Source organism: Panthera onca, chromosome C1, assembly GCF_046562875.1.
Source record: "Panthera onca isolate mPanOnc1 chromosome C1, mPanOnc1 haplotype 2, whole genome shotgun sequence".
NCBI lineage: Eukaryota > Metazoa > Chordata > Mammalia > Carnivora > Felidae > Panthera > Panthera onca.
The window spans coordinates 70,488,422-70,516,305 of NC_138346.1; the positions used below are offsets into that span (position 1 = coordinate 70,488,422).

The following is a 27,884-nucleotide window of genomic DNA, read 5'->3' on the forward strand; positions in this document are numbered from 1 at the left end:
CATCTGAGGCTAAGCTGGAGACACACAGAAACGAAGTGCAGTACCAAAATGTGAAGACTTGCCTGCCATTGACAGTTGCGGCCTCAGCAGGTGCACGGATGCTAAGATTCCTATCACACACAACCTGCTGGAGCTCAGCAGTGCCCAGGAGCAGCACATACACCAAAGGAAAGGAGCGATAGTCACATCTCTTCTACAGATCCAGAGTTTGCTTTTACGTTTTGCTCACGATTTTTAGAAAGTCACTTGAAAATTATTTATGGACATTTTTGGAAACCTTGCTAAAAAGGATGATATACCTCCATGCCTTCGCAAACAGAAGGCATAGATCAGTTCATCCTCTAAAGCCACCACCATAAAGATCAATTATCACGTCAGGCTGTATGTCATGTCATTCCAGGCATTTTCGGCTGTACGTCATTCCAGGCATTTTCTTTCTTATTCACAGGTGGTCACTGAAGCTACCAATGCTACTACTTGGTATTTGCTGCTTTTGAGCTAAGTTGACGTGAGAATTGCAATTTATAAAACTACTAGATTTGCACAATATTTAAGATGCAGTAAGTTCTAAATGAAAAACATACCAAAACACAAGGATGGCTTTTTTCATAAAGAGAATTTTGTTGTCAACTTTGTGGTTCTTTCAGCAGTGTCCGAGACCCTTTTTACACACATCCTCAATGGTCTGCAGTGTGTATTCAGTATGTCTGAGGTATATAGGTGATTGAGAATGAGAGACGAAAGTAAGTAATAAAGCATACCATCACTGCCCATAAGAAAAGCTCAGAGCAAGGTATTATTAGTAAGACCAATGTCGTGCTCAGTATAACTTTATCATCTTTCCGCATGTCACCTGTGACAATATTAACATTTAAACTTGAGAACTGGAATTAATAAAAAAAAGTAATTTCCCCACTGCTAAATTGAGAAGGGTATCTTCTCTAGTGTTACAGACTTTAAACTTCCACAAGCTCAACGAAATTTGTTATTCTTCACAATCTTTCAGCTGAACAGTTCATCCCAATTTAAAACAAATTATTTAAAACATGTAGCTGGTGAGAAGCGTGACCCATCAAATAACCAAAACCCTGATTATTTCATGAAGCTTCTCCTCTCCAAAGTCATGATACTTGTGACTTGTGAGCAAAGAACTTCATTGGGCAAGTTTTGTTTCCAGTGTTAATCACAAAAATATGAGTCACAAAGAAAGTGTAACATACTAAGAAATATTACTCATCTTAACTTGATTCTGGTTGCGTGACCTGGAAGGAGTACCTTGTTAAGGAGGGCGGAAGTCGCTCCTCGCCTCCTGCTGGAGACTCAGTGCACTGCAGCCTGGATAAGGTGGACATGGGTTAGAATCTCCGCGGCACCACTCAAGCGAGAAACATTTTCAAGAGCGCTAGTCTCTTTGAACCCCAGTTTCTTAATTTGAAAGAAGAACAAAAACACCTACTTCACAGAATTTTTGCCTTGCTGTGAAGAGTTGTGCATACACTATGCCGGCATTGTATCCATGCGCGCACCCTCAACCCCACCCTTCCCCTCCTCCTATTCACGGCTATTGAGCTTTTTATCTTGGTTTATGACTCCACTGATGATTCCATAGATTACACAGTTCCCCACCTTAGGTGTCTGTGTCTACAGGTGCTGGGTACACAAAGGTGTTCAGTAAGCATTCGTTTTTGCTTTCTATACTGCCATACCAGCGAGAGTCTTTTCTTGGATCTTTAATACATTCTTAATAAGATGAGCAGCAGCATTTTGTGATATATTTTACTTAGGATTCTGTCCGCAGCCTTTCCCAGCTGGAGAAAAATCCGAACACAGACCTAGGCTCTGGAAAGTTACAAAGAAGGGATAAAACGCTATTCCTAATTTTTAAGGAACTTATAAACAAATGGAAAGAATAAGTCACATGGCAGAAATCTAGAACTACACACACCAGAAGCAAGAGAATCTACGTACAAAGCTAAGTCCGTGGTAAGAACTATGAGATGAGCGGGGTGAAAATGTGGGCGGGGAAAGGTGGTTTCTGGATTCATACGGGCTGCCATTGGCTGAATTTTGTACTACACCTACATTTCTTTCATAGTCTCAGGATTACTATTGATACCATGCTTTTCAGAACTTTTTTTTTTTTTCAGATACAACCCAAAACATATCATATAAAGGAATGTTCTACATGAAAACATTTATAGTAAAACTATTGTATTTGGAGTTACCTACATACCTAAGGAGTATGCTTCAGCCTGTTGGGTTTCAGTCACAATAAAAGTTTAGAGACCACTCACAGAGTGTTTGCTTGGAGCCTCACAGTCACCCTGGATCCCTAAGGAAATGATTCCACTTTGTCCCCCACTATAGTCGACTTCCACTGCGCTACTAGACTCATCTTTCCAAAAATCCATGCCTCTCCATTACTCAAAACTTTTAACGGACAAAGGGCAAAGATCATAATATACAATTTAACATCATTTTATAATAGAAGTGATCAACATCTATTTCTACCTTTTCTCACAGGTCTTCATTACTCTCCTAACACTCCACCATCCTGGGCTGTTTGCTTGGTTCCAAATATGCCATACATCAAATATGTCAGGCTCCGGTTACACCATATAGCTTTACTTTTTTATTTCATTTTTATTTCAATACTGGCATGTGTTTGAGAATCTTTGCAGCTCTTGGAGTAGGTTTCCTTCCCTATTTCCATCCTAATTCATATGCTACCTCTTATATAACATTTTCCTCAAACTCTGCCCTACTCAAAGTTCCATCTTTAAGTTATTCTCTGCTTTCATTATGCAGCCAACTCAGTACATACCGCATTGTGCTCTAGCTATGTATCTACTGTGCCCTTGGAAGCAAGGACCACAGTTCTCTTTTCAAAGTTCCAGGTCAAAAGTAGTGGCCAGTACACCAACAGAAGCTGAACTGGAGTTGTATCAGTGAGCTGCAGCTTTCTGAGGAAAACAACCAAAGAGATCTCAAAAATAAAGTAAGCAATCCTTGAACACTGGGCTTCTTCGAGGGGACTGATTACAAGTAATCTTTCCCAATGGAAATTTAGACAATCATATATCCAAATCGCTCTCACACAATTTTCAAATGCTTGTAAATCTCATTTCCTTTCAACTGATGAATATATGAGATAGTTTATTAGAACATTTGGGTAGCAATGTTGAAACAATAGTAAAATAATCAGGTGACCAGGAGTGAACAGCTACAGCTGAGCAGGAACAGAGGTAGATCAGTGCAGATAGAAAAAAAAAAAAAAAATGAGCCACACTTTTAAGAGCCAAGAAAAATCCTAAAAGATCTAGATCTAGGGACTGTGTTGAAATAGAAGTGGCTTGTGAATTGTCAGTGGAGAGTTTCTATCAAGCTATGAATTTAAACTACACACCAAGGAGATAGATTAAATTTAGGGAAAAACTTCCCAGTTTTTCAAAGGCTGTTAAATGGTAGCAATTATAAAGTATACTCACGAGTCAAGAGAAAAATGCTGAAGTACATTCAAGTTCTGAATGTAATTACTTCTATAACATACTGGCAGACGGCTACAAAAGAAAAATAGTCCCATCTGACCCATTGTAACAGGGAGGAGAGAAATTTTAGGAAATGCTTTTCCCATGGTGTGTGTGTGGGGGGGGGGGGGGGTAAAAACCGAAGTTTATGGCGTTCTAATAATGGGAAAGCCTACCAAAGACCTTGGAAGGTTTTACTAGTCTGGGAGCAATGCCATTTGCACCCAATTCATTGCTTTCTGGAAAAATGAAGAGATATATCCTACTATAGCTCTCATAATATTCTGTTCATAAGGTTCAAATTGTCTGAACACTCTTGAAATATCTGCATCACCAAATTTTCTTCACAGGGGTGTTTAAACTTAAATATTACGTTCAAACAATCAAAATGTTCTACATCAATTTACTGACTAACACTAAGGAGAAAAAAGACAAGACACTTTGCATCACAATTTAAAATGTGCAAGGAAATTAATTAGGATAAATATTTATTTCCACATAACATTTCTTAGTTGTGAAAAACACAATATCCTAGTCACATTTACACATTACTTGAACTTTGCAATAAATTACATTCAAGATATTCAGTAATTTTGACCAGGAATCTGAGGAGATTAGGAGGAAATATATAACACTACATTTTTTTCTTATATTTTATATGATTTCAAAATATTAGGATTGACATAGAGCATTAAAATTCACACGAGAACAAAATAACTATAAAAATACTCAGAAATACAGAATTTCATTGGATATGATTGCTTATTCAAATAAGTGATCATGTGAAGGTCTAAATTCACTATGATCATTTGTAACAGAATGGTTATTAATGTATTAAAACACTAGGAGGCTGCTTTTAGGACTGACTGGCATGCACAGCTAGTCTAAATCATAAAACAATGGGAATGTTTACAATGTAGTATCTGTATTATAAAACACACAAAGGCAACACATTTGGAATGGAAAATTTCTGTGTTTTTCCTTGGCATTTATAAACACAGATTTTATTAACTGCAAATTATCTGTATATGTTTTTAGGTTTATGTTCCGTAAAAGAGATGGCTCCTCAAAAGACTGTGAGAGGAATTTTCAGAAAGTATCAAAATGTTGAACCTAATGGAAGCTTTGTTGGGTTTTTTAAATTTCCCTCACAAGCTTAATCACAAGAGGATTTTTTTTCACTGTTCATATGCAGTTATACACAAAATATGTAATTAATAGTTTGGAAAAGCCACAGGGCTCTGAATTATTGTAAAATAGAACACCGCAGATTATAAGGTTGGTGATCACTGGTGATTCTTAGGAAACAAAAGCACTATAAGATTCCATCTTTATTAACTTCACATTCATCTAAAAAGAAATGAAATACTGTATTTTTAGTAATGCTCGGAAATTCTTAACTTTGCTTCCTCTTGTACAAGCTCAGTAAAAATGGATTCTTTCAGATGGACTGAAATATCTACAGAACCCTCTCAAACAGAATCTGAAATTTTCATTTAAAAGATTATTTTTCTACAACATGCATTCAATTAAAAGGTGGAAAAGAGCTTTGCAGAAGGAAAAAATTACAGTTGGAGACCTGTCAGCCTAACATTAGAACATGATTCAGAAGCAGCAGTAAGCAGTACGTGACCTTTAGCAGCAGAGTAACTGGGGAGTGAAATTTCACGTACGAGGCTTCACCATGTGGCCTTCCACGAGTGTGTATAATAGGTTTATTTGGAAAACATTTGTTTTTAATGGGAGAGAAATTTAACAGCATATTTCTGATAAAGATTTATACTGAAAATCTCACAAAACTTACAAAGTTTTCCGGAAGTATTTCATACAAGCCTAGTATTTGATGGTGTGATCACAACTTGAATCACTAACCGACCACTACTTGACTCTCTGCATTAGTTTCTGATTCTTTTAAACAAGTTGTGAACAGGTTCTATGTATTTTTTCAAAGGACTTTAAGTTTTAGTTAGATATATAAACTCTTACGTATTAAATGTATTGTAATAAATCAAGGAAATGCATAAATACAATTATTAAAAAATGTTTCCAAACAAACTTTTCGATTGGGGTCTTCCGAAAGAAGTCACTAACGCTAAGCTATAAAAAAATAAAAAGAAGTAAGACTACCTTTCAAAATTCTGCTGAATGAAATGACCAGGTAGCTTCAGGTCACTAAAGTAGGAAAATACAAACTAGGTAAATATGACATCTCTTTAAGAAAGCTATTGCTCTCATAAAACCAACGATGAGAATCCAGTGTTTACAAATGTCTAACATACAGCAAGGAGCACACAGATTCTTGCATTAGCTATTGTCTATGCTCACAAGGGTATCTCACTGTTCAGAAGTTTAAACACAGAAATGAAACAAATTATTGCACTACTTACAGTGTGAAGGTGGATTTGGGATGAGAGACAGAATTTACAATACATGATCAAAGCAGTTTTATTAATAATTGTGGTGCTCTTCTCATATATATGTAAAAAATAAATTGAAGATCAAGTCATAGACAAGTCTCCCTGTCAACACCTTTCCCTGAGTCCGCTTTCTTCTCTTTTCGGCTTTCAATGCTACAGGGGGAAGAAAAGGAGAAATGTATTACTGCAATCCAGCACGGAGACTGTGAGGTCTGCTTGCTCAGACACAAAACCCATCAGCCCCAAAGTACCACATGGGCCCTTAGCATTGCTCTTTCATGCTGCGAAGCATAGCTAGATAGCAACAATTACAACCCCCTGCACTCGGTGAGATGGAAACCAAGAACTGCAGAAAGGGAGAAATTCAAAAAACAGTAACTAAAACACAAAAATCAGACATTTTTAAACAGTTCCAAAAGCATGCAAGATTAATACCATGGTCCTCATTTGGGCAAAGGAATTATTGCTAATTGTTGAAAATGCCAGTCCTGCCCCCGTCTGAAGAAAGCACTGACATCATAATGACACCACAGAGATGTCACGGTAGGTATTTCAGGGCTCGCTCGAGTGGCTCATCCTTTGTGCACAGACTGGATCCTGATTTTTGGTGAGAACAATGTCATGGTCTGTTGGAAAGACACATCTCTGCTGTCGTCGGGGAGGCAGTCACCCCACACACTGCCCTCCACACACCTGTGAAGACTGACCGTCACCCTGTCCATCAGAGGAACAATGTTTTACCTCACTGCTTCTGTAATGAACTCATTCCCAACTGACTTCTGTTTTTTTATCTGCTATCCAATTAACCTTATCAGCGGGCAAGCTGGTAACAAAACTCTACCACTTCTGTCTTCGTGGGGTATTTTTTTGGTATTTTCCCAAAGATCACTTTTCCTACTCTCATGTTGACAGTTTTCATGGAAAACTCAAACAGTGTGCTCACGTGCAAGAAGCTCACAGCAAGAATACAGGCTTCGGGGCAGGGGTGGGGGGTGCACAGAATGGCTTACTCCCCAGTGACCCCCAGCACAGGGCAGCGTCGCCCCCACCTGGGGCCTCTCCTGTCCCTCCCTGCCACTGATTCAAGGGGTGAGTGGCAACTGGCCTCTGGGGCCCCGAGCTGGAAGAACCCACACACTTTCACTGGCCACTTCTTCCCTTAACCTAAATTTATGAGATAGTTGCCAGTGGGGAAACCCTTGGTTTTAGAACTCTTCTCCAAGTAATAAAGTGACAGTTAAAGCCTCCTCTCCACCCCACCCCCCCGCCTTTCTATGCGGCCTCCTGCGCAGCTTTCTTAGTGGTCAACAACTTAGACACATTCTACGAGTGTGTTTTTCAAATTGCTTTTCCTCCAATTCAAGCTCGAAACAGCCCTTCTCAGTTGTCACCACCACCCGGCGCCATCAGGTAAGAAGTGCTGCAGCTTCTGCCGTCCGTGGCACGCTGCCAGCACTGCGAGCTGGTGTGAGCGAGCGTCTATGGCACCCGGGTTTATGCCTGCCACACTTCTCAGCACGCACTACTTACAGGTCAGAGCAAAGCAACTTTTCTCCCTTGTCTTTTCTCCTTCCACAAGAAGAGATGACAGTGTGCACATGATGTGTTGAGAGCCTTAACTCTGTATTTTTAACTCCTCTATCTGCATGACTCACTTCCTTCTACTTTAAGTGCCTTTCATATGACAAGTGGCTGCTATCCTACTTTTCAAATTAACTTTTCCTTGGGCTTTACCTGGCTCCTCGTCTCTTCTCTTCCGCCAGACAAAACCAGTGAAAAAGGGAAGGCATGGGGCAGCGGAGGAAGCCTGGACTTGGAACTGGAAGGTTAGGTTCAGTTTCCGGAAGCCAAGAAGGAACTCTGTGACCTTGGACTAGTTGTTTAATCTCTCTGCGGCTTGGTTTCCTCATCTGTAAATTTGAACTATGAGTCCCCAAATTCTCTTGTAGCTCGAAGGCCAGGATTCTGAAGCTGGCATTCTCAATCGCAGTGGGGCCCTATCTTTTGAAAGATAGACTACAAGAGCCCATCTGTAGGAGACCCTAGGGATGCAGACACACTGGCACGGTTCCTGTGTGCATAGTGCTAAGTTCCATAAGCTTTTTATAAATGAGCACATTCCCAATGGCACTATTAGTCACCAAGTGGTGAGAAAAGATTCAGAATGTTGACTTAATTCACAGATAATGCTTCCTCCTGATGTCCTGCTTTGGTCCTACTGGTTGGTTACAAAACAATAACCGAATAAATGATCAGGGCTTTTTTCCCTTCTCTAAAACTGGTGGCTTTGGTGTCAGATTAGATTTCAACAAACTTATAAAGCAGAAATTTTATATCCAGCTCAAAACTTCTATGAAAAATATTATTGACCTGAACCCATCTTCTTACTGTATGCCTATTACTGTCTTTATTTCCTTGTTACATTCATTTTTCACGATTCCAATAAGTTCTAAACTTTCATTGTAATAAATATACATATTTACTAAATATGTAGCACATCTATGATGTGCTATTGCAGTAGATACATATTACATAGCTGTTGGGTACCAGGTACTCTGCAAAGACCAAGGGATACAAGAGAGATGAGACAGTGCCCTGCCCCTGGAGGAGTCACATTTTAAAATCTAAAGAAATAATATTTCAGGAGAGAGCAGAACATGACCCGCTACCTTCATGCTGCCAACTAGTGATCTAGGAAACTGTTATGTTTCGATCACACCAAAATAGTTGTTGCAAACAACATTTACGAAGAAGTCATGACAGGGCATAGGCCTAGGAAATCACAGCAAAGGAGGAGAATCCAGGATGGAAGAAGGTGGTGGAAGTGGGCAGCCAGAGAGGAGCAGAGAAGATGGTCCCAGAGCCTAGCCTCTGCCACCAAGGCAACACCAAGCACTGTTTTTCCTAATGTTGCCAGGTACCTTCCCAAGAAATGTCAATCTCGGTGTCAGTTGTTCGCCTATTCTGATGCAATGTGTGGTTTTTAACGAGACCTATTTCTGCCAATCCAGTTCAAGAAGCCACAGAGGACCTTGTCACGTGTATGCGCAGCACTGTTGAACAAGGATCAAATTAGACATCCTGCAGATGTGGTCAAATTTTCAGTGAGTTCTGATATCCTTCTTTCAATCAGGCGAGATAAAATATCGTTGACAACGAACGGTGGATGAAATGATGGATAAAATACAAGTGCTATTCCCAACTGCACTGTGGAAAAGTATCTAAGCTTCTGTAATAGGCATACAGGACCAATAGCAAGGGACAGGATGGAGAATAAGGAGAGGGGCCGTGTCAAAAACCGCAAGGAAGCCAACTTAGGCCTCAAGAGATACAGACCCTGGTAAATGGGTCTTTAGGTTTGGGTTTAGTTTAGTTTAGTTTTATGCACCAAGAGATACTCTAGTAGGCACAACACTGTTAGAGTTCTTGGTCATCAGATTTCAATACCTTCAACAGACACACCATGAAAAAGCAATGGCTTTGGGAGGGTATTGTTGTTATTAGTGTTGGTGGTTTTTGGATTTCTGGAAGCCACACACTCTGCCAAGTTTCACTGTTATAAAGATGAAAGACATTAACCATTAACCAAGAGGAATTTTTCACCTGGAAAGCTACAGACAATCCATCTAAAGGTAAACTTTCATTGCACAATAGTTTGAATCTCATGTTAGGAGGAAGGTATGTTTAAAGAGTAAGAAACAGGGGTGCCTGGGTGGCTCAGTCGGTTAAGCATCCAACTTTGGCTCAGGTCATGATCTCATGGTTTGGGAGTTCGAGCCCCACATCGGGCTCTGTGCTGACAGTTCAGAGTCTGGGGCCTGCTTCAGATTCTGTGTCTCATTCTCTCTCTGCCTCTCCCCCCACTTGTACTCTGTCTCTCTCTCAAAAATAAATAAATGTAAACAAAAATAAAAATAAAAACAAAGAGTAAGAAACAAGTGGTTGTATCAAAATATAAAGGATGGTCCTAATTAAAACTGAACCTGCTTAAAGCACACTACATTGTTTTACAACAACTAGTTTTTTTTGTGGTGAAAAGCATCACCTGACTATACTATTTACTTTAAGGAGTACCTAAAATACTATGACATAAAATTTTTTGCTTGAACCAAAGAAAAGCAGAGAAGGAGTTTGTACTATGGCTCCATTTAGTACAGGAAGAAAAGCAATCTATAAGTTGGTTGTCTCAAATTTTCTACATATTCTCATGGCTGGCATTTTATTTTGAGCTCATAAACCTGGAGTTCCCATTTTTTTAAAAAAAATCAGAGAAATGCCATATTTTTAATGTGAACGAGTCCATAAGCACATATTTCAATGGGTTTAAGAAATTACCCTTCTCATAATTCTGATTTTCTTCCAAGACCAAAACAGAATTACTGTGAGGATGACTCTATCAGACTGTAGCGGGGATCTTTGGGGAAGGAAGATAAAGCATGTTTTAGAATAAAATATGACTTCTGTTTGAGCCAAGCAAAGAAATACATGAAGATTTTAAAGCCCTGTTACAAGACAGAAAACATCAATCAGAAGTCTTTGAGGGAGCCTACTGAGTAACTTATATTAACCTCCTTTGGACTAAGTGTTAGAAGTAGTTGTTAAGGATGGAGAGAGGGAGAGGGGGAGGGAGGGAGAAGGAGGGAGAGAGGGGAGGGAGAGAGGGGAGGGAGAGGGAGAGGGGGAGGGAGGGAGAGAGAAAGAGAGAGAGAGAGAGAGAGAGAGGTGACTAATTCCAGATTTCTGGGATGAGAAGACTGTGCACATCCACTGTTTGTCTTTTTGGGATAGAGATGACATTGAAGCAGCATGCCATTTTGGGGTGACAAAAACCAGCAACAAGAGATATTCTGTAAGTCTAATGTATCATCTTTTCTGAGCCCATGTTTCCAAATATTTCTCATGAAGCCAGATAAAGCTTGCAGGTTTGGAAGCATGTGGTGCATAAATGGAAGCTCCCAGCTTTGCAATTTCTTAATTCAAGGATAAATTTTCTTTTTTTTCCAATATAGAAATTTGATGTCATCACTAAAAATGGTGCTGTGCGATTTGTTGATTTATATATGATGTATTTGTGTAAGTCATGTAGGAAAAAAAGTTCACTCAAGCTTCCAACCTTCTTAAAGAGCTGAGTAGTTATAGGAACACCATAAACACTCAGTCCGATACTGGATCTAAGCCCAAGCCTCTCCATGCCTTTTGCCTCCCCAAAACTCACACAGAGAACATAGGCTGACCAGGTTTCTAGAAGACACCATTTAACACAGGAAATACAACCAAGGAATAGGTTTGAGGGAGAGGGTCTTACCTTTGGGGAATCAGCTTCTAGAGTGATTAGGAAGGGGAGCTTATGACAAAAATGTAATATAAAAATTAAGTAGAAAAAGTTAATTTAAGGTCATGAAAATAAAGGAACTTAATAACTAAACACTGTCCCAAATCCCTCAATCACTCTTTAATAAGAAGAGCTATTAGCATAACACAGAGATTTTTCTTCAGATCAGTATCTAAGAAGACTGGATGGTTTGAACGCTTATAAATTCTGGAAAATTCAGTTGGAAATCCTGTGATGACTCTTCATATTTAAGGACACACTCTTCCCCAGCATGCATTTACAACTTAGCATCCACAACTATAGGAGTGGTTTGTAATGTTTGCATACAGAGAAATATGAATGCATAGAACTTTCTGGAGCTGAAAGTTTTGGAGTAAGGAAGTTAGGGAAGATTTTCAGGGAGTTGGAACAGGAACCTGGAAATATACTAAGTGCAAAATCACCATTACATGTGCATATGGGGCTTAAGAAAGGACAATGGGGGAGTGCAAAATGTGGGCAGATATCTAAGAGGGTTCTGGGAAGTGGGTGATGAGTGAATATAATGGAACTTTATTGCAAAAGAGTAGGCCAAATGAATGTCCGAAAGTGGCCTGCATTGGGACTCATTTACAGCACCATTCTCCCCACTGTCATAGTTTTGCAATAAGCTTGTAATCTGAAAGGGAGATGTTGAAAAACATACCAACAAATGTGCCAATTACAATTTCTGCCTACTTTTAAGAAGAGTTTTCTGAAATATTTTAGACCTAAATTCAATGGAAACCAATACTATTCCTTCCCTAATAGATTCATGTCATAAAATGATTGGAATCAGTACAAATTCACATTATTTTGGAATTCAAACCTTTTAGAAGGAAAGCTTGACTCCTTATCTTTTGAGTTATCGGCAGTCATCAGAAGGTTCCTCCACAAGGCAGTCTTTGACATTTCATCGGAGATATTGATCACAGATGGATCATCTCTAGATAGGAGTTTACCCAAAATGAAATTTAAAAAAATTAAGTAATTGCAGTTATCTAGTGATAGAAACTAAATATAGGACAGTCTTATACCTTTGTACAGTATTTTTCACAGTTAAAAATTAAGAAGTAAATAGTTCTCTCAATTATTTTTTTAAAATCTAAGAAAAACAAAAATCTCAACAAAAGATTCTAGTTATATAGACACTGGTTTTGGCTAGAGTTCTCCTAATTCATTTCAAATTACAGAGATGAGTTTCTGTGTGTTTACTGCTTGGGCTCTTGCCCCTACATTCGCAGCCGAGCAGATCAACTTCAGTCTCCTGCTCAGACGCTACAGTGGCTCTCACACACTTAGAAAAAAAAGCCTGGCAGGGGTGCCTGGGTGGCTCAGTCAGTTAAGCATCTGACTCTTGGTTTCAGCTCAGGTCACTTGCTGTTTGTCAGTTCGAGCCCTTCATTGTGCTCTATGCTGACAGCATGGAGCCTGCTTGGGGTTCTCTGTCTCTCTCTTTCTGCCTCTCCCCTGCTTTCTGTCTGTCTCTCTCTCTCTCAAAACAAACAAACAAACAAACAAACAAACATTAAAAAGACAGAGAAAGCCTGGTAAGTGGACCATAGGCTCTGTCCCTGCCCTCACCCTCCAAGTTCATCTCCTGCCATTACAGCCCTGCTCCTTCTACTCTGGCCACAAGCAGTGGTCTTCCGACTATTCTGGAACACTCTGGGCTTGCTGCCTCAGGGCCTCGTGTTTGTCCTGCCTTCTGCCTATGATGTTCCTTTACATGGTACAACTCTTTCCCTCCTTTGTTTAAATGTCACCTACTCAGGCCTTTGCTGACTACTGTATTTAAAATTTCTGGGCCACCTGAGTGGCTCAGCCAGTTAAGCGTCCAACTCTTGGTTTCAGCTCAGGTATAATCTGTTTGTGAATTCAAGCCCCACGTCAGGTCTGCACTGACAGTGTGGAGTCTGCTTGGGATTCTCTCTCTGCCTGCCTCTCTCTCTCTCTCTCTCTCTCTCTCTCTCTCTCTCCCCCTCCCTCAAAATAAATAAACTTAAAAAAATAAAAGAAAATCTCTATTTCCATCCACTCAGAGTACCCTCATCCTCTTTTGCTTTTTGTTTTTATTGCACTTTTCACCATCTAAAACACTATCCCATATTACTTGTGCCTTTATTTTTGGCCCCCCCACCTCTATTCTACTTGAATATAAGTTTTATGAGGATGACGATTCTTGACCATTCATCTGCTACTGTTTCCCCAAGAGTCAAGCAGGGCCTGACACTTGGTGCCTACTCAATAAATACTGGTTGAATAAATGAAGGCAGTCTGTGTGTTTGGCAGATATCTTTCCAAATGACTAGAAAGGCCTTCAACATCAGGGTGCGTACAATGCTGGGTGCTTTGTTTGCATTTTAAAATGGCACCAATTTTAAGTGATGTCCAGAATTCTCTAAAATATTCCCAGGGCTAGAAACACAACCAAATAGAAGCAGAGATAAATTATAGGCCAAGTCAAAGGAAGTTTCAAGTGAGGAAACAGCACTCTTCTTACTGCACGAGGAAAAGATACCCTGCTGTGAAAAAAACCCACCTTCTATAGAAATCCTAGGCTGACCTCACATGACCCTCATCAGTGGTTGTTCACAGGCGGCAACAAATTAGACTTTTTTAGAGAGACACCAAAGGTCTGGAGCAAAACCTTGGGTCTCACAGGGTCCCTCCCTTCCCAGTCTGGACAAGTGTTCTTTTTAGTTCCTCAAATCCAGCAGCCCCTAGTAACTCAAAGCATGAAATCAACCAGTTTCCAAAAGAATGTCATATGGAATACATGTTTTTCACAATATTATGTGACAAAGAGCCTTGTAAGCCAAAGAGTTTAGAAAATACTGGATTGGGGAGCCTGGCTGGCTCAGTCAGTTAAGTGTCTGATTCTTGACTTCAGCTCAGGTCATGATCTCAGGGTTCATGAGTTTGAGCCCCCACTGGGCTCTGTGCTCACAGAGTGAAGTGTGCTTGGGATTCTGTCTCCCTCTCTCTGCCCCTCCCCCATTTGCACTCTCTCTCTCTCTCTCTCTCTCTCTCTCAAAATAAATAAAAACAAGCTTAAAAAAAAGGAAAAGAAAATTCTGATTAAAGAAAATTAAACTTAAAAAAAAAAAAAAACATACAGCACTACTTAGATTCTTTAATATGCCAATATACACTATGAATCTCCAAATGGAAATGTGGTATGGAAATTTATCTAACCAAAGAATCCTTTTGAGAGGGGTACCACATGAGACCAAGTATCTATCTACAAAACACACGTGGGAATATATTGATTCAATGAAACAATCAACAGGCTTTTAAAACTTACATACTGTTTAAAAAAAGATAAAATGCCTTCTCATGTTTAGGTGGTAGATAATTATATTTTAAAAACCTAGGTAATGTGATTTTACAGTCAGACCCTGAAGATCTAGAAGATTTTTCCAATTTTTTTGGTAAATACTATGATAAATTCTTTCCAGAGGGAAAAGTTTTCTCTGTTTTTTTATTGGCATGGTCTTAAATTATCCTTAAGTGCTTCAATATCTATATATCTGTACGTAATTTTTGCCCAGATATGTTTTTAAGTTTTTATTATAACTCACAGGCATTTGCATTCTTTTGTTATGTCTTTGTGCATAAAGAAGATAGGCATATTTTGGAGAGTTACATAAATACTTCCTAAAATGGCTGGTAGATGTGAATCCTTGAACTCAGGAAATAGATCATCTCTTTGGAAGTGCCATTTTTTAGGGGTAACTTCCCAGAGTTCAAACATTTCCCAGAGTTCAAACATGATCACTGGATCAATGTAGTGAATACCTAGCTCATTTATTCTGGAATTGAATCTTGACCAGTCTTCAACTGATACTTTTAGAGCTTTTGTATACATTATAAAATATGAGAAGAAAAGACTTCAGACAACAGTCCCCTGCCCCCCTTCATTTTCAGCCACTTGCCCCTACTCACGCAGCTACCAGTGTCAGAACTTAGTTCTAGGACAAGGTAATCTAAGTCCTACTTCCATTTCTTTCTATTCTGACACAGCTTCAACAAACCTTTGTAGGAATGCACACAGTTCACAATTCTTAAGTAAAGTATACAACAACACGTTTCATGACTCCAAGTGGTGTGCTTTTCCACGCATATCTTACCTATAGTGCCCTTCCAATGGGAGCTGTACTGTGCCCTCATCTTCCATAGCTAGCATACTTTGTTCTTCCTGGAAAGACAAATGTAAAACATACAAAGTGAACCTGATGAATCTCCATTTTACATTAAAGAAGAAACACAGATTAATGTTTCACTATCTCATTAACCTCAGGACCTTCCACTTTGTTTGCATTTATTAATGCTAGCACAGGTCCTTTCGATAAAGTATCAGCTACCAAGAACATAAGTAATTAATGAGAGTCCCCTACCACAAAGTAATTTAAATGCTAGCAACAATCTCCTTCATGTCACTCAATGTAAAACGTGGTTAATTTCCAAGCAGATTTTTAAAAATAATCTACATTTTAAAAGGAAAAGAGTACGGGTAATGTAATTGTTTTCATTGTTATAAAGTGTACATTACATTCCCAGAATGCTCTGTTAGAAGGGAATGAGGATGTATTTAGAGAGGTGGTTCTCAAACTTTATTTTACATCAGAATCACATAGAGGGCTTTAAAAAATATACAGATTGCCAGGCCCCACCTCCAGAGTCTCTGATTCAGTGGGTCTGGAGTAGGGCCCAAGAATTTACCTTTTCCAGTGACTTTCCAGGTGATGCTGATTATGCTGGTCTAAGGACTACACTTTGAGAACTCCTGCTCTAGAGATTTGGAAAGAGACAGGAGAAGATGCCTTCCTGTATGGACCAAACACAGGTGTGTTTTCCACGAGGCACATCTTAGGCTTTAGTTTTGACTCAGATTTCTTCTTACAATGACAATATCCTACCCTTCCCCAACAAGTAGGGATATTTCATATAATCATTTCTTCATCTATAACACTTTAAAAGCATATCTTTATGATAAAGATAACCTTATGCTACCATATTAAAATGTCCTGGTTTAGGGGAGCCTGGGTGGCTCAGTCAGTTAAGTATCTGACTTCGGCTCTGGTCATAATCTCATGGTTCGTGAATTCAAGCCCCGTGTCAGGCTCTGTGCTGACGGCTCAGAGCCTGGAGCCTGCTTCGGATTCTGTATCTCCCCCTCTCTCTGCCCCTCCCCTGCTCGTGCTCCGTCTCTCTCTGTCTCAAAAATAAATAAACAATACAAAAATAATAAAATAAAATATCCTGGTTTAGTTTTCAATAATGTTATCAACCTTTTTCTATCCACCAAAATATTTTACTTATCTATAGATTGCAGCTTCTATCTAATGCATTTATTCTTCAAATGAGTCAATTACCAATGCTTAAGTTCAGAGAACAATGTGGGGCCATTTAAAGTTGTTAGAATCATTGGTTCTAAGTCCAAAAATGGAATTTTGTTTATTCTATTGTATTTATTGTTTTATTTGAGTCCAGTTGAGACACGAGGCTACTAGTTTCAAGTGTACGTGTAGTGACTCAACATCCCTACATCCCTATATGTATGCTGTGCTCACAAATGTACCTACCATCTGTCACCATACAACACTATTATAGGATCATTGACTATATTCCCTGAGCTGTGCCTTTTATCCTGTGACTTGTTCATTCCGTAATTGGAAATCTGTATCTCCACTCCCCTTCACTTATTTTGCCCGTCCCCTACCCCTTCCCTCTGGCAACCATCGGTTTGTTCTCTGTATTTATAGTTGATTCTGCTTTTTGTTTGTTTATTCATTTGTTCTGTGTTCTAGATTCCACATGAGTGAAATCATATGCATTTGTCTTTCTTAGTCTGACTTTTTTCACTTAGTATACTACCCTCTAGGTCTATCCATGTTGTCCCAAATAGCAAGATTTTATTCCTTTTTTGTGGCTGCGTAATATAGAAATGGAATTTTTAAGTTAGAGATGAAGAGCTAGATGATTTCTTGACCAAATGGGAACTGAAGAGAGAAAATAGGGTGGGCCTGGAGGCTTAGCAGTAGGTTTCCTGATCTAAGTCAGCTTCCAGAAAGACTTGATCTTTGGCTGATGTCATTTCTGGCAGGCAAGGCTGTTCCTAACATTATCCTCAATATACGGACCCTGGCCTCAAGTTGCATGCTGCCTCATCTGAAGAGCCCTTGTCATATTTCTTGTTACTTAAAGATACAGTGTTTTCCATCTGGAGCCTATTCAGCTAACCTATGAATATGAAATGTAATGTGGGGGCAGGTCTCATTTTCACTCTTGGAATGCTCTCTGTACACATCCAATCTACTGACCAAGGCACGCTCCCCTCCTCTGGGACCTTATCCATCCTGCATACGGATATCTATGCCCAGTCTCTGTGGTGTACTAATGGAGAGGCCAGAGAGTACATGTCTCTGCTACTTCTCTACTTATAAGTTCCCACCCACACCCCCAACCAAAAACCCTATGCTACATTTATACTCTGTGGTACTAATGCACGTGTCTGTTTCTCTCTTGCATTACAGGAACTAACCCTATTCTATTTCTCTCTTGTTCCTCAGGGACATTTGTTCTTTTAGGATTCATCTGATATACTTTACTACTTGTGTATTATGCCTATTTCTCTTGTCAATGGAAGGACTATTAAAACTAATTCGAAATGAGTAGATAGCAACCATTGGTTGGAAGTTACACATTTTAGCATTTGAGCAGAGTTAATCTGCTGCCTGGAAGAAGGCATGCCTTGCAAATGGGTTAGTCACTATATTTGGAACATAATACATATGTCATATTAACTTATATGCACAACACTGAGGCCATGGACAGAGCATATGTATTCTTGCAGGTAAAAAAGTTTACTTCTGCTATAGAAAACATTACCTTAATGCACATGGAAGGACATACAGAGAAAACCGTCAGTGATCCCAAATGCTATTTAAGTAAAACCAAGATACAAACAAAATGCAATTCTCTCCTTGTCCACTGAAAGGTAAGCTTGGCATATCGTATGTTTTCTGACTAACTTGGAATCAAATGTCAGGAAGGCATGTCGAAAGGTTTAATAAGAGTACCATTCAAAAAGCAGAAGAGAGGAACAGCGTCACCAACGCTTGGGTTACCTGGCAGCAGAAAACGAGGGCTCAAGATTGAACATAACAGCGAAAAATTGGACCAAAGCTTTGGGAACAATTTTGTTTTTTCCTCAGATGATTTTCCACTTTTCTCTCCAATTGCTTTCAATAATTATTTTGCACTCTGTGGCTTGTTAGCATGTGTGGGCTTTATACTAGTCATAATTCTATCCAAACAAAAACTCATCACCTCTAAAGATAGCATTTCCAAGCCATGCTTATCTGAAGAAAAGGGGTGGCAGAGCAGCCGCTGCCTTGGGTGCCAGAAGGAAGCTGGGTGGGCCCCTGAGCCCAGGGACAGAGGGCCGGCTGCATCCCAGGCAGCGCTGTGAGGAAGCCAAAAATCTGAGACTTTCTGGGGAGGAACAGTCAAATCAGGCATTGGCCGTCACGACAATGACAACCTAGTTTATCTCAATCGTACAGGAACAGAGAGTGAGAGCACCCAGCTAAGTGCTACTTATAAGTCAGAAGAACCTTGAAATGAGTTCCATTCAGCACTCTGCTCATACAGGGTCCCTCAAAAAATATGCTGAATTCTACAACATGGTGAAGATAGTAAAGGATGATGATCAAAGTTGACCCAAGGACATCTGAAGGGTTTTGCCAGTTTGACTAAAGGGCTACTCATGCTGTGATTTGAATGCTCTCTTTTCACTAAGATAGTCAAAGCATTTGTCAGATACTGAATTGCTGAAAGATAGTCAATGCTATATCCAGTAAAAGGCAGGAAAATTGAGGGTTAAAACAATGAATCTAATTTATAGCACTCAAACATTTACTGAGCATGTATTATGTGCAAGGCACACAGTGGAAAATCCGGGAGCCATTCACGAATCCATTTGTCAAATATGTATTAAGCATAATCTACATGACAGCCAGTCTGCTAGGTGCCCGCGATACAGCAACAAAGAGACAGACACTCTACTCTCAGAGGATGAGAAGGGTCATTGTAAAAAAATACAAGAAGAGAGGAAGTAGTATCTGGGCCAGTCTTATTTGATCAGTTCAGTAGAAGAAAGGAAGAAACTCTAGAAACAGTGCAGGCCAAGAATAAAAAGTAGAAATAAGTAAGATGTGTTTGTATGACAATGAACAACCAGACTGGCCTGAGCCAAAGGCCTGTGCTGAGTGGAAAATAAAATTGGAGTTAAAATGTGGTATGTTTTGATTAGTAGGATGTATGAATCTGAGTTATATTTTGTGATAGCATAAAAAATAATTTGTGTATCATGACAAAATGCTCTACCTTTAGTGAAATAGGTAGCATCTTTACTATATTCACCTCTCATGCAAAGTCTATATCTATGTAGGGACCCCCAAGTAGCTCAAAGTACAAACAAAGCAGAGAGCCAGTGTTCACAAAGATGGCTAGAATATTAGAGAAAATATTCATTAATTTTAGAATTCATAGATCTCAAAAAACGGAAGCGACTTTAGTGATCAAGTCTGACCCCTTTAGTTTATCCAAAAGGAAAACAAAGTCTACAGGACATAAGAAGTGTCAGACCATTTTCTTCTTTGATTACTAATAGAATAGAAAATGCTGCAAACATTACACACACACACACACACACACACACACACACACAAACTCTGAAAACCATAAAACTTGACATTTCTAAGAGCTATGTATTAAAAATGTCCAACAGATAGAAGAGCCATTACATACAACTACTCACTTCAACAATGAAAGCTAAAGGTATAGTCTATATAGAATTTACATAAATAATTGGATGCAACATATATTTTTCATCAGAATATTTGCTTCAGTATCTCTAAGTGACTTACCTAAATTATTACAAAATTCAGAAATTTTGATAGTGGAACCTTGGGTTTAGAAGATTATATTCTGGAGAACCAGATACTGTGGTTTTAGAAAAGGTCTTATCTCAAATTTTAGCATGCAGCAGAATGACCCGGATGTCTGGTTAATACAGATTTTTGGACCGATCTGCAGAGTTTTGATTCAATAAGGTCTGGAGTATGGTCCAAGAATGTGCATTTCTAAGAAGTTGCCTGGTGTTGGCTGATGCAGCAGAGGTCCTAGGACGACACTTTGAAAAAATCACTGCTTGAGGAAGAAGAATATGCTTGCCTCACTCTAAGATTCAATTACAAATAACATTTGCCTGTGTAATAATTAGGCCATGTTTCCCAAATCCACAACCAATTCTCATCTTTCTCAGCAGTAAGATCTGCTCTGTAATTTGTTTAACTGCACTTGTTCTTAGTTTGTTTTTTGCATCTTCTTGGCCTTGCTCATGATCCTTCTTCATACAGATCACAATTCTCACTTGCCTCTTGTTTTATTCCCATAGCATATATGTTAGAGTGAACCTCCCATAAACCAAGAAGTGTCAATATCATGATCACTGCCCAGAGCTGGATTTCCAGGATTTATCTAACATTAACTGCCTTCTGCCCCCACCCAGGAGCAAACATTCTGCTGGGGCTTTCTGCTTTTAACAGCAGCCCTTTTGTCAAATGTGTACAATGTCCTAGAGAATATTTAAGTAGAAAGGAAGGCATGTTGGTACTCTGAGCACATTTGGACATCCAGAATTTGATTCTGCAGTCTTCCCTTTACACAGAGCAATGTGCAAAATGTCAGGGTTCCAATATTCATTTCTATCCTGATTATAATCCTTTCTTTCTAAAAACTGAAGCATATGCATATGCATATGCATGAAGTACATGAAAATTTGGAACAGAAGCTCTGCGACCTTGGACTGGCCTGTGTAGCTATTTATTCTGCTTAACTCATTATTGAATTTTAAGGTCAAACTAATGTTTTCTCAATGCCATAAGACCAGAAGCGGGCTACTGATAAGAAAACCCTAGAGTATAAAGGTACAAGCTTGTAACTATCATCAAAAGGACAAAAGGTGAGCCTACTTTAAATTCAAGTCTCAGGGAGCTGAACATTTTCTGCTATTTACCATCTTTCCAGATCACAATCAAAGTTACTCAATTAATTTGAGCAATTGCAGAAATGCAGCATTTCTGGAGAACTTGTCCGTTTACCACCTGAATGCACAATTTCTTGGAAGACTGGGCCTTGGTATAAGATGCCACAGTAAGAAGATGAGATCCTTCAGTGGAGTCCATAGCCTCAAGAAAATGAAATACCGAGATCTGGGTGATCAAATAGAAAATCAACCAGAATTTAAGTTGGTTAACTCCTTCTTAAATCCTTCTTAAAATCTTCCCGTTCTCTATACTAATCATGCACGTTTAATAACTAATTCCAAGTTAGAAAGTGAACACCTTTAAACTTCCTTTTCTCTCTCCACTTGTTGGATGGAGAATTACCTTTCTTTGCATTGGTCAGAACTATATTTTAATATAATTAAATTATGAATTATTTCTTCACTGTATTACTGATTCTCTTGTTTCTTTCCATGCACTGAGATTCGCATGAAAGCATCATTATATTAATCTATTTGAGACTTTAAAGGTCTGTAAATCTGCCTGATTAATGTATTATTGCAAGGCATTTCCCCCACTTTTTCTCATACTCTGATCTGAAGGATCCAAGGACAAATTTGCCTCAATAAATCTTTAATCTATTTTTGTATCCTTTTGGAAGACATGGAATCTGAGAAATTTAGTAATATTTGATTACTTCTAAAATATTTATCTTCATAATCAAAAAACAGTAAACACCCATTGGAATACAGTGGGCCTATAATGTAAAATGGTTGGAAGCTTATTAAATAGGGTCTCTTTCTAGCTGACATTAATAAATTCCAAAATGGTATCTGGCACACATTTATACCACACCATATATATGCAGCTTCAGGAGAGGTTCTGAGCAGTGGAAATAAGGGAGAATCTAAACTTTTCTTTAAATGACAAAAGGAAAGAAAATTAAATATAATATATGTGATGTATACATTATACAACTTTTCATTTTACAAAGTTCTAGAACAGCAAGGATGCTCCATGGTATGGTAAGGCCTAAGGGGTATGCTCTGAAAGAGATGATTATATGGCTGGGGCTGTTGCTAACTTTCTCTATGGAGGTAGTGGAGAGATTCGAAATCAAAGCAAGAAAGTAAAGCAAAACTACATTTAGAAGTTACTGCTTTAATATACTTAATATCATTCTCATTATCAGAAAGACTCAGAAAAAGCTCATGGTCAAAGAGTTTTATATTCAAAATCATCTTCTTTGGAATTTAAGCTTTTTTGGGTATTGTTTTCAAAAATAATTGCTGAATAATTTTAATTACATCAAGTATGGATAATTTAAGCCTTTTGAATTTTTATATTCCAGTGTCCATCTTATTTACATTTAATTTATACCAAATTCTGTCATATTTTTCTTGAATCCTATCTGAGAAGGAGGCCAAACCTTTACTTAAGCCCTAAAATGCAATATCATAATTAAGGCATTGTTTTTAAAAACCTTTCATAGTTAGGGGCACCTGGGTAGCTCAGTAGGTTAAGCACCTGACTCTTAATCTCAGTTCAGTCAGGTCATGATCTCATGGTTTGTGAGATCAAGCCCCCCATCTGGCTCTGTGCTAACAGTGCAGAGCCTGCTTGGGATTCTCTCTCTCCCTCTCTCTCTCTGCCCCTCCCTTGTTTGCACTCTTGTCTCTCTCTCTCTCTCAAAACAAATAAATACATTTAAAAAACAAATCTCTTATAATTAGGGGCACCTGGGTGGCTCAGTCGGTTAAGTATCCCACGTCAGCTCAGATCATGATCTCGCCCTATTTCAGACTCTGTGCTGACAGCTCAGAGCCTGGAGCCTGCTTCAGATTCTGTGTCTCCCTCTTTCTCTGCTCCTCCCCTTCTCATGCTCTGTCTCTCAAAAACAAATAAAGGTTTAAAAAAAATTTTTTTAATCTCTCATAAATAAGAACATATCAAAGAGAAAACTTAAGAAAAATGATAATTTTATAATATGATATTTCAATGTTGTATTAATATTACTAGAAGTATGATTTTAAGTATTCATTCTACATTATTTGGAAAAATTAAAATAATCATTCAAAATTAAGATACATCATTATGATCAATCTCTAAAGCGGGGATCCATTGTCAGCAATGGGAGACCATGGAAAAGCAGCCCATATTTGTAAAAACATCTGAGCAGAAATTTCATTAGACTTTGGGGCCTAGTCTGATTTTAACTAATGACTGAGGAAAAATTAAAACCACTGAAATGTTTGCAAACAAATTCCCCAAAGGAGAGAGGAATAAAACCTTGGCTTGAGAAATTATGCTGTAGATAGGAAACTGAGTACATTTACTGACTGCCTAGTAGAAGAAATGGTGGAAAAAATAATGCGCAATTCTTACCAAATATTTTCTTTCCAGATGAAAGAAATGGAAATTTTGTTCTTATGTTTTATAATCTATGGGCTCAATCATTCTGGTAGATAGTATACTGGTCATTTTTTTTTTTCATTTATACTCTGTAGTTTTTATAGAAAATATTTTTTTTAATATATGAAATTTATTGTCAAATTGGTTTCCATACAACACCCAGTGCTCATCCCAAAAGGTGCCCTCCTCAATACCCATCACCCACCCTCCCCTCCTTCCCACCCCCTGTCAACCCTCAGTTTGTTCTCAGTTTTTAAGAGTCTCTTATGCTTTGGCTCTCTCCTATAGAAAATATTTTTAATGTTATGATTACTAGCCTAAAAAAGAGACCCAGACTTACATATGAACTTCAAATATGCCATAAAACTTAAAACAAATGGTCTTAACACATGAAACAGAATAGGATAAATCAGTAGTCCAAGGAAGTAATTAAATCCCAAAACTCTCTCAAATCACATTTACTCAATCTCAAATCACTTTGAAAGCAGGTCAGATCAGCATAAGCATTTAATCTATTTCAAAAAAAAAACCCTAATTATATATTTTAATTAGAATTAGGATCTTTCCATTAAAACTTAGTTCCTTAGAAAAATACCAAGAGGACTAATATCTCTTTTTTTCCTTCTCACATATTCAACCAAAAAGCAGTCATTGCGGGACCATAACTTGGAAATAGTTAAGCATCAGTAAGGTTCTGCCATCCACAAGGGAGGGAATAGAAAAGCAAAGCTTACAATTTGGAGGATAATGAAGTACAAAGTGTTTGCTTATTTCACTAGGGTTTGGTTTTCTCATGTAAGGTTTGTGCTCAAGTTTCAAGTTTATGATTTTAAACATTAACCCTCCAAACATTAATAATCCACCTGTGGTTGTTAGTAACTGCTAACTATCTAAATATAAACATGGGATAAATTTTGCAAAGAGCTGTTACTATGCAAGTGCTCCTTTTTTGTCTCTTGATAAGATACTGATTTTGCTCAGACTTACTTCTTTTTCAGCATCTTCTAGTTTCTTTTTCTTACTCTCGGGCATTAAATCATCCAACCAGCTGAGTTCCCGTTTTGTAAACAGAAAGTCCATCAATTTTCTCACAAATACCAGAGCTAACACCTGAAGTAAACAATAAGATAGTTTAAAACAGGGAAAAAATTAAAATGGGAGATGTAGCTTTGGTTCTTGATGGAAACAAGTCAATTTCAGTTAAGACTGAGATTAAAGTGGCACTTGAAGTCATGTGTGTATGAGACACTGTACCTTTGCATCCTTCAGTTCCTTTTCTTACCACATCCCCAGAATAACAGCCCTGATTTTGCCCAGTAAAGGAGTCTCTTAAAGAGGCCATTAAAAAAAAAAAAAAAAAAAAAAAAAAAAGAGCCCTACAAAATATATTGGATTGTTTCCTTTGATAGATGTAATTAATAATTTGCATTATTTTAATGAACATTAAACCATTCTTACCTGTGATGATATTTTAAATTATTTATAGTCACTCAAATTCAGTATTTGAATGCAGTATTTGAAATTTATATGCAATATTTCATAAAATTTAATTTTAAAATCCCCCTAGTTTTTCAGATTTGCTAGTGCTACATCTTTAATGCTACATTTTCAAAGTTTACATTTTTCTACCTAACTTCAATTAATTCAAACCACTGCGAATATTCAGGATGATAGAGACAAAACTAATATGAATCACTGAAATTCATGTATAATCTCAAACTCTATCTTAGTCACTAGTGTTAGTAACTCAAGTTTATGCCATGGTTTCCAATAATAGTTCAAAATGACTCTATTGTTCCAATTTCAGTTTTATGTGTTTCCAAAGCAGAAAATCAGAGGAGGAGAAAAAAAGTGGACTTAAAAGTTTCTTACCATCATGGGAAAGACAATAGCAGCTCTTGAAACTTTTATTATCCACAAAAGGCCAAGGCAACTCATCTGAATAACTGTGAAGAGATGGACTTTTCGAAGTGGCACATGCCTTAGGTATATAAAATCTGGCTGATGTTTTGCAGGCATCCAGAAGAGCTTTATTCTATCAAAGAACTAAAAGATAAACAGACTAAGTTTCTTTTTACAGACAACAATACAAGTAGGACAAGTAGATGTTCAATATGGTCCAAAATATGCTACATCTGGATCACACTTAAGTTGACCTCTGGGCATCAGGACAATGGGATTGCCATGCATACACTCTGAAACGCACAATTTCAGTTTCATAGCATTCCACATTTTCTTGAATATGGAGACAGGCTGTAACTTAGAAGAGTTTAAAAATATTAAAGTCAATGCTAGATGTTGCTACTTGGAAGAGTATAGCCTTGAGAGAAAAAAGAAAATCATCATCCTCTTTCTCATTATCACATCACAATTAGCTTGGGGATTCCTTGACTGCCATACTCTCTCCTCTCCTGAAAGAGCTCATCCATACCCAAGGTTCAAATTTCACATGCTTGTTAGAGACTTCTAGACCTAGGTCTCTACTTCAGCACTCTCGCTCTTGCTCTCTCTCTCCTGAGCTCTCGACCCAGATCCTGCTGCTGAGTAAGATGTTTTCATTCTGCTGTTTTGGCCTTGACACTTCGACCCCCAACAAGGTTTTGAGGTTGTCTTTAGAAACACAAACACCTTAGCCACAAAGACTTAACCCAGATGAATTACTGTTAATAAAGTATTTTCCAGAGCAAACTTTGTTAATTTGATTTCTTGATCAATTTCCTATAGTGCACGGTCAAACCATTTACAATTTTTTCAACCGTATTTTATTATTAGTTCTGTTTAAGTCTTACCATGAAGGTAGTCCAATTATTTTTGGACTATATATTATTGTTACAATTTTGATTTTGAGACCATTTTTATGTACCAACGCAAAATTTCCCAATTCAAATTTTATATATGAAATTTTCACAAGAAGTTTAAATCTTCAATCACATTCTACTTACTAACATATTTTACTGCAGGTTAGTTTTATTCTATGTGGAGCGTTTTGTTTAATATTTCTCAGGCCGATTTTTGCAGTTTCCAATGTTTCCAACAAGAAGTGATTATTTAGAAAATGATGGTTTCAATCACTGTCAGTTCTTTCATACCATTTCTACAGTAATATCTATTATGCATCTTCAAAAGACTGATATTTGATCTTATCTTTTAGCTAATTTATGAAAAAATTGTAAGCAATTCTCATCAGGTATTCCAAAATTAATATGCCAAGCGACAAATACCCATGTTGTAAAATGTCAGGGCCAAACATCCTTTTTTTTTTTAACCAAAACTTGCTATATATATATAATAAGAATCTCAAACTCAGCATAAACCCATCTTTTCTTCTATGTTCCTTGACTTATGGCACAGCATGACCTTTCTTCCCTCAGTCATCTAAACCAGAATCATATGTAGGTTAGTTCACCCACTGTTCAGGTATTTATTTATATTCATTAATACCTTCTAAAATCATTTATTGAAAACCTTCTATGCCAAGTACCAAGTGCTGAATTTCTTTTTCTTGGTTTATCCTTCTCCATATTGTCCCCAAACATTTCATTAGCTCTTATTTCTATCTCTTAAATATCTCTTTAAATTACATGTCATTAAAGAAAATTTGGTGATTGGTGGAGGTGGGAATAGGGAGGAAATAAAGTAAAATCTCTGGCTTATAACTGAATGTTTCAGTTTCGATAGAACTTGTTTTTCCCAGCTATCATTTCTCCATTTGTGAAGCTGTTATTGCATAAGTGTTCTTCAGTGTGTGGGTGCTTCCATTGTTATTGCTTAAATGGCACATTTGCTTTACTTTGGATTCCTGAAGTGTTGGAATGAATATAGATGTGGTTATATATCTGAGTATAGAAACAGCATTCATAAGAACACTGTGATCTGTTTTTTCTGCCATGTTGCACAGTGAGAAGCCTAGATAATATGTTTCATAATATTGCCAAACAGGTAGCATACAGGTTCCTTCAGCATATAGGGTAACTAAGTAACATGCTCCTGGAACTGTTGGTACCCAGCACATGCTTATTACTACTCAAGTAACGATAATCATGACACATGTATCCTGAGTTTTGCATTTGGCTTTTATCTTGCCCTAATCTCAATATTCCAT

The 27,884-nt window shown here is 38.0% G+C and overlaps 1 protein-coding gene across 8 annotated transcripts in view; it reads right to left on the reverse strand.

The window, feature by feature from the left end:
- Positions 1–3,979: 3,979 nt before the first annotated feature.
- Positions 3,980–27,884, reverse strand: part of SLC4A10 (solute carrier family 4 member 10) — a 317,997-nt gene continuing 294,092 nt past the window's right edge. For 6 of the 8 annotated variants that reach the window (XM_060621101.1, XM_060621094.2, XM_060621093.2 and 3 more), the window contains 5 exons: positions 25,655–25,828; positions 24,770–24,892; positions 15,428–15,495; positions 12,124–12,240; positions 3,980–6,097 (listed from right to left, as the gene is read on the reverse strand). In XM_060621101.1, the coding sequence (XP_060477084.1) occupies positions 6,031–6,097; positions 12,124–12,240; positions 15,428–15,495; positions 24,770–24,892; positions 25,655–25,828 (549 nt within the window). In that variant the 3' untranslated portion in view covers positions 3,980–6,030. Of the gene's footprint in view, positions 6,098–11,249; positions 11,289–12,123; positions 12,241–15,427; positions 15,496–24,769; positions 24,893–25,654; positions 25,829–27,884 lie in introns of all 8 variants that reach the window. The other 2 variants (XM_060621098.2, XM_060621096.2) reach the window with 2 other exon arrangements.